We start from the raw sequence: 20,631 nt of genomic DNA, 5'->3' as shown, positions 1-20,631 counted from the left end.
AAACTCCTTACTTTTATTTTTCTCAAGAAAGAAAAATGTATCTTAACTTATCCCCAAAAAATAATCCTTCTATCTCTTCAGTCATCTGAACCATTTCCATTATCAGTGCATTTTATTAGATGACCAAAAACTATGCACAATATTTTAATATCCAAAATGTAGTTAGTGATTTTTACAGATAATTAACACTTTTCACTCATACTGAATGTGCAGATAAATACATATTAAAATTCTATTCCTTTTACTGTTAATCACAGAGCCCACTTCAATAGCTTGATTAACATCTACCATTATACAAAGACGTTTTTTTTCCCAGTCACCATAATCAGGGTATTCTATACTAGTTAGAGTGAAAGGTATGACAGTGAGTACTTATCTTCTGTGGTGTTAGGCTAAACTTGAAAGAAGAGTGAATTTTGCTGTGTTAGCACTAAATTCTCAAAGTTTCAGCAGTTGAGATTAGTGTCACAAACTGACATATTTAGACAAATTTGATAATAAATCAAGCAGTGATAGTGATCTTTTAAAAGTACTTTGAATCCTTTCCAAGTTTATTTTCAATTTTGTCTTCTTTATTATCCTCTTGATTGCTTGATTGTAATCTGTATTTAGATATTTTTGAATGCAAAAAAGAAGCATACATTTGATGAAATGTCTTTGATGTTTTTACCTATATTGCTGATCAGCAGAGATTATTATCTTTTTAGTATTTAAATAGATAAATCAGCCACATAGCTTAGACCTTTTAGACCCTATTGCTAATCTAGTAATGTTATTACTGTTACACCTCTGTATAAAGAAAATTAATGGCTTTATTCTAGGTGAAACAAATGGTTGAGAATATGGAATATTGCTACATTAAAAAAAAAAGCAAGGTACAGCAGTGAGAATAGTTAGCAAGAACAGAAAAAGATTTATAAAAATCTATACTTACCACTAGATGATATTACAGAATTGTCTTCATTTTCCAGTAGTTTGATAGCCAATAGGGTGTTCTGCTCTTCACCAGAAATGGGCTCAAATTTTATTTCTAAAACTTCCATTGCTGTATCAGTGACACTCTCATTTCATATTCAACTGAAGCCTGTAAAAAGAATTTTAACTTTCTCAAAGAATATCAACATAAAATCTTCCAAATAACCTCAAAACTTTCATTTTCTTCCTGTTCTTTATCATTAAGTGTGAAAATAAAAGGTTGCTTGTATATATTTTTCTCACCTGTCTTTAAACTAAAAAACTTTAACATAAATGTGACATTTTATCGCTAGTTCAACAAGTACCTCACATCCATGTAATGATCAGTGAATGAAATGCTGCTTTTTCTTTTATTGGTCCAACTTACATTTCTAAAGTAGTTTCAAAATAAACAGGAAAATTTAATCTCATACTTTGACAATTGATATCTAAGACCTAATAGAGAATTTTAACTCCAATGCAATTTTTTTCTCACAAAACATTCAGAACTTGTTTAAACTGCTTTGTAATTAACAGGTAAGTAAGAGTATGTAGTCGTAGATGTAAATGATTAAGGTCTATGATGCTGGTTCTTAATCAGTGAAGTGTGCCCTCTAAGGTGGAAGAGTGAAAACCTTCACAGAGGCATAAGTGTTTGAATAAGACTGTAATAAATTATAAAAATAACAATAAATATTACAAATTAGCATTATTATTATTCATTTATTTTTAGCCATATTTTTAAGTAGAAAACCAAGTGGACACAAGTTTACATTTTTCTAGGGACTGGTATGAGTACCAGAAAAATGTTTACAGTAAGGTTTGGTTAAAAAAAAAAGTGAACCCTTGATCTATAATATAAGAATAGAAGAACTTTGCCCATTCTTCAAATGTCTTTATTTACATATGTTAAGTTTATCTCACACATGTTGAAAACCAGAAACCTAAGAGAAAATTACTAGTAATATTTTCCACAACTCGCACATAAATTGAATTTATTTCAAGTGATATTACAGTCACCTGGATACATGTTTGTTTTTTCACATTTGACATGACTGTTACTCACCAATTCAAGTTCAGTTTTAAATGTCAAGAGCTTAAGCAATACATTATCTTTTAATACTTAAAGATAAAATACTAAAAATAAACACTTAAGCTATTTAAACATGGTTCTCACATTAAAATGCAGAATCAAGGACTAAAACAGTTTAAAACTAAGGCTGAGAAAACTGCATAAGTGGGTCTTATGAAGGTTTTGGTACACATGGGCAAATAGAAGGATGCAATAATAGAGAAGTTTATTGCTATAAATATATATCCTATTTGATTCCAATACAGGTGAAACCATTTCCTTACCACATACTTATTATTGGCCATTACATATAGACAAAATTCTCTCACTAACATGCACTTGACTTTTTACTATGTAAAATAAATTCCAAATCCTTCAATAAAGGTTTAATATAGAAAGATTTCTGATCATAAAATTATGAACTTATCTTTGTGGCTTATCAATTTCAGAAATTATTTCCAAGCTGGTTTATTGATTTGATGTCCTAACAATAGTACCATACAATTTTGTACAGGCAAGAAATTGTCCTGAAATAAACTTTCTGGGATTATTTAAATCTAGACTAGAAATAGACAAATTTCTTTAAGCATAACATCTTAGTTTAAATGTTGGGTTATCTCTGTGTCATATATACAAAGCTTTATATACAAACAGAAAGTTGTAACACTTGAAACTATGCCACTTTTCAATAAATTCACTTTCCAAATTATTTCTAACAGACTCCAACTCTAAAGCATAATTAAGAAATCTATTTTTAAATCTTTATTAATAATTTTTTAAATATATGTGCTACTTTCAGTTATGCTTCATGTCCCTAATAGTAATCACAGACTTTTTGAAATAGTATTTTTTTTTCAGATCATTCCCTTTTCCATTTTAACAACATGTATTAATGAGAGAATGGAAATTTGCTCAAAAAAGCAAAAGACCATATCATAATATTTAAGTCTACGAGCAGCTAAATTTTTAAAAATATAAGCAATAGAAAAAAAGCGAATGATTTTATAATACAAGACTATAAATATAGCTGGAAAAGCTTTAGAATGACTTGTTCTGCAAGGTATGTGAAAAATCTTCACTTATCCTACAGAATACCATGTACAGAAAAGTATAGTAAAACAATAAATTCACCTTGATACAGTATTTTGTTTAATTAATACAACTGTTTGATCATAACAACTGTCACAAAACTTTAAATGACAACCTTATCCTCAAAACAGCTTTTATTATTTTTCAACTATGAATTCATGCATTAGAGGTCCCCAAAACAGCTCTATAATAATATTAGCCCTTTAACCAATGCACCAATCAAAGATTATTATTAATTTACACTACATATATGTATATATGACAAATATTGCACTGAAAACCAATAATCAACTAAAACTTTGCCCTCTGATTCCAAATAAGTTGGCATAAACAATCTGCAATAAGAGGGTACCATGTGCAAAAGTTTATACAGTTGTTAAGAAAAGTGAATGTGCCCTCCCACAAATGTCAGACAAAGATAAGATGGCATGTAAAGAAAAATATTCTTGAACAGGTATTTTGTAATAAGTAAAATAAGCATTCGTTTTAAAAGTTACTTTTAACACAAAATTAAAACCTTTTAGCGTCAATGATATTAAAACAGAATCATGGCACTGATTACAGTACCATTTGTTACACCTAGTAACAGCATGCAAAAACAACAACAAAAAACAAGACAATATTGGCAATAATCAACTGACACTTTGACTTCTCATTCCAAAAAGTATCATATACAAAAATACACTACCTACAAGAGATTAGATTCAACTCAGAATAAACCAACGAAAATACAAGAGGGTGCTATAATACATGACAATTTAGCTTAAAAATTCACTGTTGGTGAGAATGATATATTTGTTACCATAACCGATAAAAAAATAAGGTTGAAGAACTCCTAACTACAGTATTTGATAATTTTTTACGATGTGTAGGAACACCTTTTGAAGTATCCATCAAGCATTATCATAAAACTATATTATTTATCTAATCTTACCAGTCCCAATATATTACTATTATTATTAATAATAAATTTATGATTATTTTGCTTTGGCATACAAATACAGTTTACTGCGTATAGAACACCGCTGAATATAAGTTTTGTATCAACAGTATTAATTTTACCTCACCTACACTTCGAAATTCCAGCTCACATCTACACAATTATTCTAAACGAATTTATAGCATTCAAGAAAATAGTGCTGCCACCTAGAAGAAAGCGGCAAATGTTTGTCCAAAACTATAATATTAATATAATGAAAAAAAACTATTATTTGCAAATTGTGTTGCATATTGCAATATATCGTTTACATCATATTGACTGTTTTTGTATAAAAAAACGCAGCCAGTATAGAAACACGAAATAAACGAGTTTTATAACTGTTATATGTGTGTGTTTTTTTCTTATAGCATAACCGCATATGCCTATCTTCTGTGTCCACCAAGAAGAACTGAGCCCTTGACCTTAGCGCAGCAAATCAGAAAACTTATCGCTCTCTAGCGGAGGACTATTATTATACACCTTTATTTTTATTTCTGGAAAATGATGTTTCGAAGTAGTGCTGTTCGTTAGTCCGTAAAGCTTAGAAGAAATGAGCATTTGTAGAACTTTGAAATCGCGTATTCACCATTTTTATAATTTAGTAACCAAATTCTTTGAAAATTTTATCTTTTAAATGTATGCGAGCATTCTCAAAAACAAAATAAAGAACATAACATAATATTTTGAAACAACAGGGGTCTACTGGTTCGCATAGGCAGTCCCATACACAAATCTAAACTTCTAAAAAAAAATAAAAAAATCTCAAAGCCAGCCAACCCTAATCATTCGTATATTTATCAGGTTCTCTTTTAAATGTTAAAAATATCACAATAAATTGTTTTCATATTTTGAATCCTTAATTCCTTTAACTTCACAATTTTCCGTAATTCAAACCGCCGTATATTAAGCCTTGTAGGACGCACTTTTTTCTTTAAAAATACCTTGAAAAAACCCCATGCGTCTTCCAAGGCGAAATTGGTAGATTAGCTTAGGGTCTACTCAAAACAGTCTCTCATACAAATCGTAATCTCATTACTTACCGTTACAAGTATTTGCAATAGCATAAAACATTCAATTTAACTAATATTGTCAAAATATTGTGAATATGATGTAATTCACTATTTAATTAGTAAGTTGAAAAAGTCAAGGCTGCATCAAGGTGTTGGTTGCTGAGTCAAAATATTTTTTCTTCGTCTTTCAGAAATTAGGGTGTCTTCCACAATGTAGCGTCATACAAGGCGTAAAATACGGTAATTCTTCACATCCCATCAAAGTTTGAACTTATTTTCAGGAGCATTCAGTCATGCTTGTAGAAGTAATTGAAACATAAGGCATTTCATTTGTATTTCTATATTTTTAAAATTAGCTATAGTGGTAATGACAACATGTACCAGAATATATCTTCATCCCTAAACACTGCCTTGCAAAAGTATTCATCCCTACCAATAATGTCACATTTTGATGAAGTACAAATAATGTAAACAAACTGTTAATGTACTTGTTTTTATTCAAAACTCTTATGAACAAATGTAACGATGTCATGAGTAAAAGATGTTAAATATCAACAAAACCTGCAAAGAAAATATACAAAATGAAATTTACTGATTGCATAAGTACTCACCTCCATAAGTCAGTACTTGGTGGAAGCACCTTTGGCAGGAATTACTGCTGTGGGTCTTTTGGGATAAATCTCTATCGTTTTTGTACAGTTGGATGGTGTAATTTTTTTCCATTCTTCTGGGTAAAATTGTTCCACTTCTGATACATTCGTTTAGAACTATTGAAAGATTGCAATCTTAAAGTCTTGCCATAAATTTTCTGTTGCATTCAAGTCAGGACTTTGACTGGGCTACTCCAGGACATTCACTTTCTTCTCTTGAAAACATTTCAGTGTAATTTTGGCCTTGTGCTTTGGGTTATTGTCCTCTTGTTGTGTTGTGCTTGCATCAGACATAATGCTTTTGAATTCAGACCAAAAAGCTTAATTTTTGTCTGGTCACCAAACTTTCTACCATATGTCATTTACATGCTTTGTTGCAAACTTTATACGAGATTTAAAATGATTATTTTTCAGTAATGGGCTTTTTCTTGCCACTCACTCATACAAGGCAGCTTTGTGTAAAAACCGGGATAATGTTGATGTATGAACACTTATCTCCATTTCAGACATGAAACTTTGAAAATCTTTCAAATCCACTATTGACTTCACAGTGGCATTCCTAAACAGTTTCCTGCTTGTCTGTGTGCTTAGTTTGGAAGGGCAGTCAGATCTGTGTAGTGAGTGGATGGTATGAATCACATTACACTTCTTAATGATAGACTTTATTATACTCAAAGTGGTAATGAGAGACTTTAAATTCTTCATGTACTCTTCCTTACTACTTTATTTCTGACTTGTTTGGAAAGCTCCTTGGGCTTCATGGTTGGTCTGACATATCATTATGTGAGTTGTGGTTTGACTAGATGCATTTACTCTGAAGTCAAGTTAAACTGCTTTGATTATATACAGACAGAGACCACTACACTAATTTTATGACCTTTTAAACTAATCTTTTGCACTTTAACTGATTTAGGGTTGCCATAGAAAAGGGATTGCATAAGTATTCAAATGAGAATATTCTAATTTTCTTTGAAAATATAAATTACATGATATCAGCATTTTTTAGCTTTCTCAGTTTGGAGTAGATTCTAATAACAAAAGACCCATTTGAAAGTTTTATGATTACAAGTTCAGATAGCAGCAAAATGTGGAAACTCAACTGGGGGTGAATACTTCTGTGAGGCACTCTGTGAAGATTTGTTTTCTGATGAAAAGGCCAAAATCTACATAACACTATATAAAGGGTATTTGCTCTCTTAATTTCACTCATATTTACTGCCTGCACTGCATCTAAAGACAATATATTTCAAAGAGAACCTACCCTGTTAGAAAAATATAACTATCTTAGCTGAAAATGGTTCCCTACCAAAATTTATATTTGCACCCTTAGTTCTATCACTCTCATTATAAAATATGAAAAACAATGATGAGCCAGTACTATCAATTCCCTTAAAAATAGTAAACATTTCAATCAGATTCTTTCTAATTCCTCTTTTTTTCCCAAGATAAATAATTTCTGAAATCTTATTCCCCCTTCATATGACAACCTTTCCTTTCCAAGTATCATCCTAGTAGTTCTTCTGTGAACGTTTTTGAATAATTAAATGTCCTTTCTCAGGTGAGGAAGCCAAGAATGAATCCAATACTCCAAATTTGGCCTAACCAGTGATTTATACAATGAAATTACAACTGTAGAATAGTATTCTGTAGAACAACCTAAAATCCTATATTCACCTTATTACTAACAACAGTACCTTGTTACAAGATCTTAATATCATCAGAGATAAAAGCATTTTATGAACCATTCCTTCATCTATGTCATTCATGTAAATCAAAAAGACCAAAAATAAGAAACATCTATTAAAATCAAACAAATTTTAAAAGAAGAAATACTGTAACAAATAATTAGTTAATTTTAAACCAAATGATTATTAGGTTCTCAGATGTCCAGTCTTTTTCTTGTGAATTTCTGTTGGAGCACACATGGTATTTAAACATCTATTGAAAGCTAAGTTTTAATATCTTAATTTGCTTGTTAGCTACAGGTAATACAACATAAAGTTTATGTTAATCGTAGATTGGCCCAGTATGATCATGTGGTTAGAGAGCTCGACTTGCAACCTGAGGGTTGTGGGTTCAAATCTCTGTCACACCAAATATGTTTGCCATTTTAGCCATGGGGCATTATGATCATTGTGTGAAATAGTAGTCTAAGAGTTGGCAATGGGTGGTGAAGATTAGCTGTCTTCTCTCTAGTCTTACATTGCTAAATGAGGGATGGCTAGCTCAGGTAGCCCTCATGTAGTTTTGAGTTAAATTCAAAAACAAAACAAAAAATGTTAATCCTAGAATTTTCTAGAACAAGACTTAGTAATAAAAATTGTTCAGTGAAGCTGTTATAGTAGTCAAGTTAGTTAAAATAAAATTGCTACAGTTTAGAAATGATGTCAATGTTATTATCACACTAGCAGATACAAGAAAGTTAGGTGTTTCTTTACAATGTGTAGCACATTTGAGTTAACATGGCTGTAAAATTCAGAGTACAAGTTACTGCTGGTGTTGCCAAGAACCACCATGGGCCCTGCGTAAGAATCAACATATGCCATCCTACTGAAATTTTTTTTGAATTACCTTGATACTCATATAAGTGACTGAAGACATTGGCAATGTTTAAATGTTCCATATTGATTTGATATATTCCTATCAATTTTGCCACTCTCATGGGCCCTAAAAATATTCCCAGCCTTCCCATTCCTTCAGTGGGCCTAATTACATCCTTGATGTAAAGATAATCATAAACCTTTAAAAACACATAAAGGAAATATTCTGATTGGTTTCAGGTAGGTAACTACTTGGAATGGCTGGAATCAGGATTTTAAAATATTGTGGAACAAGTTGACTTCAACATTTTGTCAGGTGATGACAGCAGTATAGCACCCCATTTTACACCTGTAACTTCTCTGACAAACACATGCACTTTAATTTATGATTGTTGTATAGCAAAAAGTATCCATGCTTTCTTGGGGTTTTCCTTTTACTCCTTCAAAACCTCTTGAAAGTGAGTTTCAGTAGTTTGACACCTAGGAAATTATCAACTGCATGGCCCTGCATCATAACAGTAGATATTTTCATGACTTCATCTCGATGTCACAAATGAAGACTGGTCTATAAATGGATACAAACTCATTTTGCAGCAATGTATAGTCCGTCAACATTGATATGTTGTGCTGTTTCTTTGATATATTTTCTACCCTGAGAATAAAGTTTCTGTCATACAGCTAGTGTTAAAAATGTTATACAAATACTACTGTAAGTAATTCTTTCTTTGTGGTGCAGTATTTGAATTCAGAGGCACTAAGCAATATGGCTCACATTCATGATTACTTGCTTCATCATATCTTGCATGTGCAATACAACTGCTCTAAATCCACTAACAGTGGCATCTGTATTCAAGTAGAACTTACAATTCTGTTTTGGACACACCATAATGGATGACTCTAATAAATCTCATTTCAAGGTGAGAAATACATGCCCACACTCTGGACAACATGATGTGAACTTCAGAATTAGTGGGGTATTTATGAGTGATGCTAACTTGGAAAACTTCCTCAATGGTACAATATTAACTCAAAGAAGCTTCAAATTTCTCATCTTATCCTGAATTGTGGCCAGTCTCAAACAACTTTGATCTTGACAGGGCTTTTTAGAATACCTCCAAGAAACGTATATGTATGTTTTTAAGCTTTAAGTTCAATCTTGCTATCCATAAGTGCTGTAAAACCATTGATAATTTCATTATAACAGACTAGATATTTTGGCCAAACATCAAGATATCATCTACATTCACCAATTTACTCGCTTTAAGATCTTTAAGTGTAGCTCAATTAACCTTTCAAAGGCAGCTGGAGTAATACATTGTCCAAAGGACAAGACTCAAAATTAAAACAACCTTTTATTAATGTTGAAAGCAGTTTTGGCCCTGCTTTCGATCACTAGTTCAACTTGTCATTATCTGAGGGCCAAAAGTGTTGAACCATTGGGCACCTTTCAGTCTATCCACATATTTATCTGCCTGTCGCAACAGGAGGGAACCAAAACACATAACAGAATTCCCCAGCATAAGTATTCATTACAAAACCTCTGGTTATCACCATCTTACCAAACAATTACCAATGGAGATAGTCACATATTCTTAGAGGCTTTGTTTATTCTATGCTTTAACACTTGAGTTATCTGAATGCTAACAACTCCTCTAGTGTTCCATTGAAGCTGGTGAGGTGATTGTTTATTAAAACTCACATAGCCTGTATGTATATGATGGCTGTTCTGCTCAATTGTCTGTTAGATCCAACAAATACACCAGAATACTTATAAAGCAGATTTTCGAGGCACTAGTTATACATTAAGCAACCTTAGGTGTGTTGAGAGCTGGGCATGAATTTTAAGCCAAGGTCTGATGGAATTGATCACAACATCACAGCTAATGTTGACGACTTCTACACTGCTTGCTATTCCAACTAGAAGCTGTAGCTCAAAGCAACAATAGACGTCACATCTATTGAGTCTACTGAAATAAGTGCTAGGACTACTTACTTGTCAGACTAAAGATGATGAATCTTGCACATTGGTTCAATAACCATGTTTCATGGCACTAAGACATGATTATGGCTGTAGTAAATCATGGAACACTACATGAATGTTTGGAGATACTTCAGTTCCACCCACTACAGACACAATTGTTCCACTGCCCCAACTAGGTTTCAACCATTATTGGATAGATGCCTTGCTGATAATCATTCTACCTGTTGAATAGGCAAAAATAGCTCAGAAAGTCTGCAGTATACCCATCCATAGTATCCTACTCTCAGACACTTGGTTTGTGGCCACAATCCTTATCCTTTGGTTCATGGAGACCAGACACAGTTGGAGATGTGCTTTTCCTTCTACATGTAGTCTGCCATCATTCATCAAAAAAGTTTGCTGCCAATAGCAAGAATGCCTGACACACACTAATGTCCATCAGGGTCTTTGAAGTTCTTGTGTCCACAAGGTACTCCCCACAGACATGCATAGAAACAGGCACATACCTACTCTTGAGAGAGCTAGCTTACAACACCTTTACCACAAATAATCTTCTGCTCCCCTCAAGCCAATGGGTAGATCCAACTTAAACTCTTTTCAGTTTTCTTGTACTTCACACATTGCATCAACTTCTAATGCAGTTGGTCATGATGGAGGTATCAGTCTATCTTATTGATAGGCAAGATGTGTACTATACTCATTTATCTTTAGGAAACTGATAATAGTGAAATTGTTATTGGGTTATATTTACTTGCTTTAAAGTGCAATATTTTGTATTATGCAAGGTTTTTTACTTGTAGTTTTAGCATGAATTGTTACCCAAGTGCTTTTTCAGAGATAAGGAAAAACTATTTTCATTTCTTGATTGATACACAAGTTAAAATTTTGATTGTTTTTGAAAGTTAATGTTGACTTTACCAACTTGGAAATAAATGAATGTTAAGTTTGTACTTAAGTTACAAAGCATGACAGTTAATGTTTATTATAAATAATCATGTGTTGCTTTACAGATAAAATAACTATACACATATTTTTCTAATTCCATGATTTTTTATTGCTTTTCAGATAACATTTTTTTTCTTGTGCTTTACTACAAGATTTATCTTAATTCTGGATAATATGATGTCTTATTAGAGACAAAGACTATTTATCTCTCTGTTACAGACACGATAATTAAATCACTTCCATTGGTGCATACTGTCCTTTTGAGTCAGCATTTCTTTTAACTCCTAGACACACAACAAAAGAATGTTTTGTTTTTCAGTGTGGATTTTTTTCTGTATTTTTAATTAACTAATTATTATATATGTTTGATAGATATTATGTAACTGGGGCATTCGAATGCACTTTTAGGTAATAACATTTTTGGTACACACAATACTACTATATTATTTCTCTATTGTGTGCATATCCTATATATATATATATATTAACATGGTAGTAGTTTTGGTTTTTAGACCTCTAGGGGAACAAAAACCCAAGAGGCAAACCAGGGGCACTCACAAACTTTTGTTTCTCTTCAGCCCCACACGTTTTCTTAGGTTAGGCCTATCTAGAAGAACAGGTTAGAATCTTGATTTATTTTTGTCTAGGAAAACTGAGGGGAAGGGTAGCTGGGCTATTTCGGTGAGAATGAATTCAATCTTGTTATAAGGGCTTCCTATGATGAAATTTGTGGTGTAGCAGAAAGACCCAAACTGCAGCCCATTGTGTATCCTTTCATGTCATTAATTATTATAACCTCTGTACGACACACTATACAATTAAATAGTTTCTCCCAAGTATTTATTCTCAAATGTACTCTTAATTAACTTACAGATACACCTATAGTTTTTCACTGGTATGAATCTTCTGATGCCTCATCAATTTGAGCCTTTGGATTTCTTCCAAATTATTTGCTGTACATTAAGCATCTATATGGTTTCTCTCTAGTGTTCTGTTTCATGTATTTTCTAGTAGCTTATATTTCTAAACTTTATTCACAGACAATACAGTTATACTGTTCTTTACCAGATATGAATCTGCAGATGTTTAAATGATTGTCTCTTCCCCATTCTTTTCCTCACACTTCCCAACTCCATGACTTCTTCCCACTGTGTGTCTGCTGGTGTATTTTGATATTGTTTTTTCCTTCCAAATTCTTTCACAAACACACTAGATGGATGTAAGATTTTTCTCCATTGTGAATCCTATTATATTTTCAAGTCAATATTGGATAAAAATTATTTTTCACACTATACATAGTTATATGGTATTTAACTCAGTGAGTACATTCTGATGTAATTGTAAATAACCTGATTTTCTAAATTCCTTGTTGTGCATTGTACAAGTGTCTTTTGTTAAGTATGAGTTCTTTTATGTTTGTTTAGAATAGTACTCCTTCCAAATTCCTTACCACACATTTCACATCTATATGGTTTTTTTCCAGTGTGCACCCGATGATGCATTTTCAGATCACTTTTTCTGTTAAATTCTTTATCACACACGATACAGCTGTGTGGTTTCTCCCCAGTGTGTGTTCTCATGTGTGCTTTAAGATTACAGTTCACTCCAAATTCTTTTCCACACAAAACACAGATGTAAGGTTTCACCCCAGTGTGTATCCTGTTTAGTTAGCATACTACTACTTCAAAATTCTTTCCCACACATTCCACAACTGTATGGTTTCTCCCTAGTATGTATTCTTTCATGTATTTCAAGCTGATTTATATGACCAAATTTCTTACCACACTTTAAACAGCTGTAAGGTTTTTCTCCAGTGTGTATCCTTAAATGTATTTTTAAGTGACTCTTTGTTCTAAATTCTTTACCACACATTGAACAACTATATTGTTTTTCACTAGTGTGAATTTTTTTATGTCTATCGAGTGACTGCTCCTCCTAAATTCTTTGCCACACACTAAACATTTATATGGTTTCTCCCCACTATGTATCATTAAATGTGTTTTTAAGTGACTTTTGGTTCCAAATTCTTTACCACAAACAACACATGTGTAAAGTTTCTCTCCAGTGTGTACATGCTGATGTATATCTAGTTCACTTTTTTTCCATATTCTTTACCACAAACACATGTGTAAAGTTTCTTCTCCAGTGTGTACACTCTGATGTAAACTTAGTTCACTTTTTCTTCTAAAGTCTTTACAGCATACATCACAATTGTACAGGTTTTCTCCTGTGTGTGGTATTTGACATTGCTTTATGTTATCTTCCACAGAAATTGTTTTGCCAAATTTGTCACTCCAGCTTGGTTTTTGAGAATTACTGTTATATGTAACTATGTGCACAAGTGTCATCTTTAATCTGAAGATGATCTAAGAAGGTTGAAACATTGTTCTATACTTTATTTTAATAAAAGTTTTAATACCCACACCAGCCATCTTTAGATACACTAGTCAGAGTGATAGATTCATTCAGAATGCTTGACACACAATAGTGTTTATCATGGTGTTTGAAGTTATTGTGTTCACAAGGAACTCCATAGACCTATCATGCATAAAAACAGGTACATACTAGCTTGAGAGAGCTAGCTTATAACATCTTTATCACAAATGATTTTTAACTCTTCTCAAGCCATTGTCCTTCTGTCAAAGAACTCACATTAGATCTTGAACACAGATGTTTAAATCTAACTTTTATTACTTAGTATAAAATATTGGATTTACCCATAACAACTGGTAGTCTCAGTTAACATAGGGAAGGCCATAACCTCAAGATATCATCTGACCTACCAGTGAAGGATACTGCTATCATCTGTGTTCTTGCAAGACCTATAGCCTTACATATAAAGTCTAGGGAGTAATACAGGGATGGAGATAGTTACAGTGAAGTCAACTTAATGACTGTGTACCTTGTGTTGTGTGAAAACTCTACAGGATACAGGATAAATGAAACATTTTGAAAAATTCTACATACAAATAAGAAGGAAGGAAATGGTTGATGTAAGTGTATACAAAATGCTAATTAAAATTCACATTATTCTACTAGAATTCAATTTTTTTTCTGTCATGTCAAATAGGACATCATTGTACTTACTTCTATATTACTTAGCCTGCCAGGGATAATCTACAGTTTGACTTACAGATGAAGAAACAATTATATATGGGAACAGGGAAGGTCAAAAAGAAATAATAAAAATATCAGTTGCCATTAATCACATGAACAATAGATATAGAATAGAAAAGCAATTCACAAAATGGATGTTAACAGGTATGTTGCACACTGATAGTATGGTGCACTTTACATTCAACTTACAGAATTTCTGATGTTATTTATTAACAGATTTTACTGGAATTCTGTATAAAAACACTGTTTTTTAGTCATATGTTTATTTTATATCTGGCTAACTGATACAATTAAAACTGTTTAATTCTTTACCCTCATGTCCTCTAGTACTTTATTCATAACTGTAATATAAGTACTATTTATCTCTCTTTTTCTTAATGAGCTATGATAATTTTAGATTATTGTTTACAGTGTAAATGGTATAATAAAATGTCAGATGTAGGAAAGATAAGTGTAGAATGATAGACATCAAGCAACCACTTGAAAAACATTCTGCTCTGACTTTCAGGCAAAATTAAATATATTGGAACTGTAATCAGTGCTTCAAAACCCAATGCTAATTACTGTAAAATAGCAAAATAACTATGTTGCTTTGCTTAACTGATGTAATTTTTCAACAAAAATGAGCTCTGAAAGTGAAATAATGTTTTTCATTAAGTTTTATTTGAAAGTATTATTTCTTTAGAAGTCAAAATGGGATAGAATGTTAACAGATCTAGAAAGAAATCATAGCTTTATAGTTTCTTAGAAGAAATACTCGTCACTGAGCAGGTATAATTGCTAGTTCCTACAGTCCAAAGACAGGCCTAAGTCTTTTCTGGAACTGTCTGACAGTTCTACAACAATGTGCTCATACTTGACATTCAATAATGTTCACCATCCATGAGAAAAAGGATTTTATTTAAATTTAAATTTAAAAATGAGTTATCATCACAAATTAGATTTTATTGAAGTATTTCTTTCTAGCTACACTTACCAATGAAAGTGTCTCTTTTTTTGCTGTAACATTCATGAGATTTTCACTAAAGAAAACAATTTGTTTTAAAGTTTATTTTTGTTTTATATGTGAAACTCACTCCTTTTTGTAATTTTTATTGGTTAAATCTGAAACATATCTCTTTTTAAGATATTCCAATTGTTTTGTTTGTTGCTCAGCTATAAAAATACTGCCTAGTTATAAACATATTATTCAGTTGTGACTGGTGATAACTAGCGTGGTAATTTCCGAGATCCAAGTTTTGGATGTGTACATTGCAAGCTTCATCATAATAAGATAATCATTAATGATCTTAGGTTCCATATAACATTAAAACCATCAAAAATAAGCTTCAGGTTGAGTGAAGAAAGAAAAAAAAAATGCAATCCAAAAGGTTCATTATGGTCTACAATGAACGGTATAAAAAATGTTGGGAATGTGAAAGAAAACATATTCTAAATCATTGTTTACAATGTAAAGTGAATAGTAACATGAAATGCAAGGTAAGTAAATGAAACAAGTTTACATTAGTTGTTTAAAATGCCATGTGGAGTATATACAACATATTCTATATAATTGTTTATAGAGTTAAAAAAAACACACACACACCAGAAGATGCTAGATCAAGGAAAGCACATTCTGGACATTTGTTTCAAATTAATTTAAGATGAATGATGAAACAGAAATGCCATGACAGATACATGTGTACTGATATACAGAAGAAACTTTACAAATACAGCCACCAATATCAGACTTACATCATCAAAAGGTCGAATAATGAACATGCACTGCTTTATAATATTACACAGTCACTTACCAGTTTAAGTTATTATGTTATGCTTTGTGGTAAATAATATATAATTTCCCAACTAACCTGTAACTAAAATATGTAATCACAAATCATAACAAAACAAAAATTTTAACAACCTTCTTAGAGATCAAACAATGACATTGGTTATCTGAATATCAAGGGCATAGTACATTGTTCTTTGAGTCAGAAAAATGTGTCATGGCATTGTTATAAAAAAAAAATATTAATTGAACCATCACTCATCTTTTCCTATTTTTGAAGTTGTATCCTCTCAACCTGTGTTTTCAGAATTCAGCATAATGAACTGAGGAGCCACATTTTTAACACATCAATAATCTTGTAAGCTTCATTTCTTTCCAAGAGAAAATACATTAAGAGATCTTAACCTTCCTTGTAACATAGTCTTTCAATCCCTGAAAACATATGAAATTCTTTCCAATATGTCAGTTACCTTTCTTAAAAATGAAACCAACACTGCATACAGTATTCCAGGTGAGGTGTAACTATTAATTTTTGAAAAATAACTTCTTTCTCTCACTTGTAAATATACGTCTATGTACATCCTAAATTCATATTACATGTTGCTTTTCCTCAATGACTTGAGTAACTCATCTTCCAATGATCTTTTTCTTCAGTTGCATTAGTATATTCCCATCTATATTAAACATGACACAAATTATATTTTTTGCATACAGAATTTTTTATCATTACATGTGTGCACATATACAACAATATTTAATGGTTTGCTGTATTTGAAAGCATTAAATATTTGTGTGTCAGTTGTGTTTGTTTTTTTTCATTCTACAAAGAATATTGTTACATTAACCCTACGAATATGGACTGGGTGGAATCCACCCAGCTTGTAACCATGAAAGCATCCATGAAAGTAATTATACTATAATTGTTATAGTGTACATGTATCTTTACAAAATTTTACAGACTATTAGTAAACATTACAAGGCTTTCATGCACAAAATATAAGGTTTTTAAACTAGGTATGAAGATTTGTCATTATTTTTTATTTCAGAATTTGACTATTTAAGTTGCAAAGTAATTTTGATTTTAAGATTTAAAATATTCTTCTTTATCCAAAACTGTCAAACTTAATTTGATAATCTATATATCCTTTTGAGGTAGTTATTAAACATTTTTTGGAATAAAACTTTCTATTTAATCTATTATTTTGCCAACGCTAACTCTACATGGTATTAGTTGATTTGACCTACCTCATAACCACAATAAAAGTCAGGAAATAAATCTGAATTACCTTTTCTTTGTTTTAGAATAACTGCAAATCATAACAGGAAACTACAAATGTTTATTTTAAACAGCTTAAATCTCATAACAGTATATATCTATTTATATTTATTAATTTTTATGTTATTGACTTTTGAATTATGTCATGTTACTATATCAAATAGCATAATGCACAAGTTGCTGTCACATAAACCCCAGGAAGATTTTTATTTCATTATTGTACTAATAAGTTTCTTTTTTTATACATTTTAGTCATTTGTTTGATGATAAATAGTGAAAAATTAAATATCAAACGTTTTTACTTTCAGTAAAGCTTTGTATTTTATCTTTTATTTCTGTTACTGTAACATTATACCTGATTATCCAGACCGTAAGTAAGTAACCAAAGTATAACAAAATAAATATTGGAAATTGAAAATCAAATGTATAGTACCGTTAATACAGATTTCAAGGTACTTATGGTCAGAGTGAATACTTCTCACCTTTTCACTCTTATTTTTTGTTATTTTACTGCTAGCAGAGCACTTAGAAATAAAATGAATAGTACTGTCTTTTCCTTTCAGTAAACACAACAAAATCTGCTGCAAATCTCCTGAGAGCTTCTTCCAATCATTTTGACACAGTGCTTCCTATGTTTATTCTAGTGTTAGTGGATGAAGCAGAAACCTGCTAAATATAAAACAATGAATCACCCTTTCTGTTTAGGTATCACTGTACTTTGACAATGTCTGTATCAAAAAACGTTTTGCAGCACAATTCCCAGAACTTTCCCTGCATTTAAAACACAGGACTTATCAATTTGTTGACAGTATAATGGTTACTACAAGAATTGTTTAACGTATCATAAAATGCTTATGCTATGGCTTTGTAAAAAGTCTGAGCAAATCCAATAAACTGGGAAGGTATTTAAACGTTGGCAGAAGTTTTCAAATGAGTCTATTCAAATCTCTGTTGTGAAAACACTGTTGGGTAGGAATTATTGGATCATTTAGACAGTACAATAACAGCAACAAGAATCATTTAATGTACTATAAAAAATGAGAGAATATATTTATGATATGGCTCTGTATAAAATTGTATCCAATCCAATAAATTAAGATGGTCAGGACTTAGTGTTAATATAGGTATGAAAGTGCTTATGAACATCCTGTTTTCTATTTTACCATGCTTACAGAGTAACCAATAAATTCATTGTCTCCAATATTTTATACGGTTTTGGTTACCATATACTACGTACGTATATTTATATATAATTACTATTTGCAAATAAATATTTACATTTTAGTCAGTTTTTTTAAAAACATAGAACAGTATATAAAAATATTCAGAAAACACTAATCCAATTATCTCCACTACTTACAATGTTTTCAAGTTCTTTTTTGCATTCGTTAGTTGTACTTGCTAACCTTCATTGTAAGTCTTGTCCAAATTCACACATGGATATAGAAAAATAATTTTTGTTGACTTTATATATGCATTTTTTTAAACCAAATAATTACAAATGACTACACCAATACCATAAAAATCTACTGTAATTTACCACGCTTCCTAACCATTCTATATTTGGGTCTAAGGAAATCTAATTTCTGTTTGAAAAATAGCATTGATGATAATACTTTAAACTAACCAACAATATAAAATTTTTTCTCTTGTAAATAACTTTAAAAAACTAAAAGAATTACACAGGGGAACTGTAAAGCTATCAATTGGTTGTAAACTTATAGGTATAAAAAAAAGGCATAGATAAACAAGTCCTCTCAAATGTTGAAATGGTGGGTGGAGTCGATATGGTGAATGAATTTGATAAATAGCATGATATTTCAGCAAAAAGAAAAGATAGGAGGTCCTACTTTATATCCTAGCTTGCCAATATCAGAAATTTGAGTTTATAATTCATATGAAACTGTAGATGTTGTATTGTGGACACCATACAATGTAATCTGACCAAACCCAGAAAATGACATGTGAGCGTGATACACAAAACTTGATATTTAACTTTTTTATGTTTACTTTCAAAAATAAAAAAATTAACTAATGTATAACACTAAAACTGAAGTAAAAATCTACACTATGATACCAAGTTTATTGATATACATTCATAAAATAGTAGTAATAAAATTTTGAATATAATGATGACATGCCCTCTGACACCTAGCTACATGTCTGGATAGGGTTAAGAATCAACATCACTATTATTGTGAAAATAGTTGAAAATAATACAAGAGATTCATATAAAAAATGTTTTTACTTACTACTAGGTGATGTTATTCTTTGTTCTTGGTTTTCCATTATTCTGATATCCAACACATCATTCTGCTCTTCAGTGGAAAGAGGTTCAACTTTTATTTCTAAAACCTCCATTCTTGCATCAGTAACACTAATTTCATGTTATACTGAAGCCTACAAACAAAGAATTACATTTTGCATTTTTCTCAAAAGATAAAGATCAAGTCCTCAAAAATAAACATCCAAAAATTAGGAATATTAAAATGAACATCACTTACCTTTTTGATATTGTTAAACTAATTTTTTTTAAATTTTTGTACAGTTGAACCTTCAAGTACACTAAGTACCTAATGATTAGAAAATGGAGTTTTACCTCTTCAAGGGCTATATCCAGAAATCTATATTTACCTACAAGTATCATAAATACCTAATGACTAAAAAATGAAGTTCTTTCTACCTTTATCTATAAATTACAGAGAAAATACTACTGCATTATGTACCTAAAACAAGGAAAAAAAATTAAATGGACGTTTTAGACAAGTAATAATATTTTTACACCTATTAGCAAACTATAATTTCCTAATTATTAGCAATTTAAATAACATCTTTTTCTGGCATTGAGTAACTATTAGAATTTTATCACATGCTCCCTGTTGTTGAATCACTCACTCTATTGAAGAGCTTGATCCCAAAAACTATTTGAAATTTGGCAAACATAACTAAGTCACTGGTTACAGCTTAAAAAGTTGTTACACAATTTTTTGAACAGCAGTTGAAATTAATTTCAAAAATATTTTATTTTCTGTCACTCAAAAGCTCAAAAAAAGATTTTTTGTAATATTTGCACCAGTGGAGAAAAGTTAAGTTGCTTGGAAGTGCAGCAATTAATAATCATTTTTGGCAAGTACAATTTTCAATTAGGTGTGTAAATGTTGTGCACATGCTCAGTTGAGTTTGTAGAGATTTTAATAATTTTTTACATCTATATTACTGATTTCTTAAATTAACTTTTAAATTAACTCAG

At 31.1% G+C, this 20,631-nt stretch overlaps 1 protein-coding gene across 7 annotated transcripts in view; it reads right to left on the bottom strand.

The window, feature by feature from the left end:
* The window catches only part of LOC143230977 (uncharacterized), a 38,680-nt gene that overhangs the window by 15,009 nt on the left and 3,040 nt on the right, over nt 1-20,631 (bottom strand). For 6 of the 7 annotated variants that reach the window (XM_076465347.1, XM_076465348.1, XM_076465350.1 and 3 more), the window contains 2 exons: nt 19,634-19,781; nt 935-1,084 (listed from right to left, as the gene is read on the bottom strand). In XM_076465347.1, coding sequence (XP_076321462.1) covers nt 935-1,043 — 109 coding nt within the window. In that variant the 5' untranslated portion in view covers nt 1,044-1,084; nt 19,634-19,781. Of the gene's footprint in view, nt 1-934; nt 1,085-4,182; nt 4,500-19,633; nt 19,782-20,631 lie in introns of those variants that run through there. The other variant, XM_076465343.1, reaches the window with a different exon arrangement.

This window comes from Tachypleus tridentatus, chromosome 10 (assembly GCF_004210375.1).
Source record: "Tachypleus tridentatus isolate NWPU-2018 chromosome 10, ASM421037v1, whole genome shotgun sequence".
Lineage (NCBI taxonomy): Eukaryota > Metazoa > Arthropoda > Merostomata > Xiphosura > Limulidae > Tachypleus > Tachypleus tridentatus.
The sequence above is the reverse complement of the archived record's forward strand: the minus strand, read 5'-3'. Positions and strand labels throughout refer to the sequence as shown.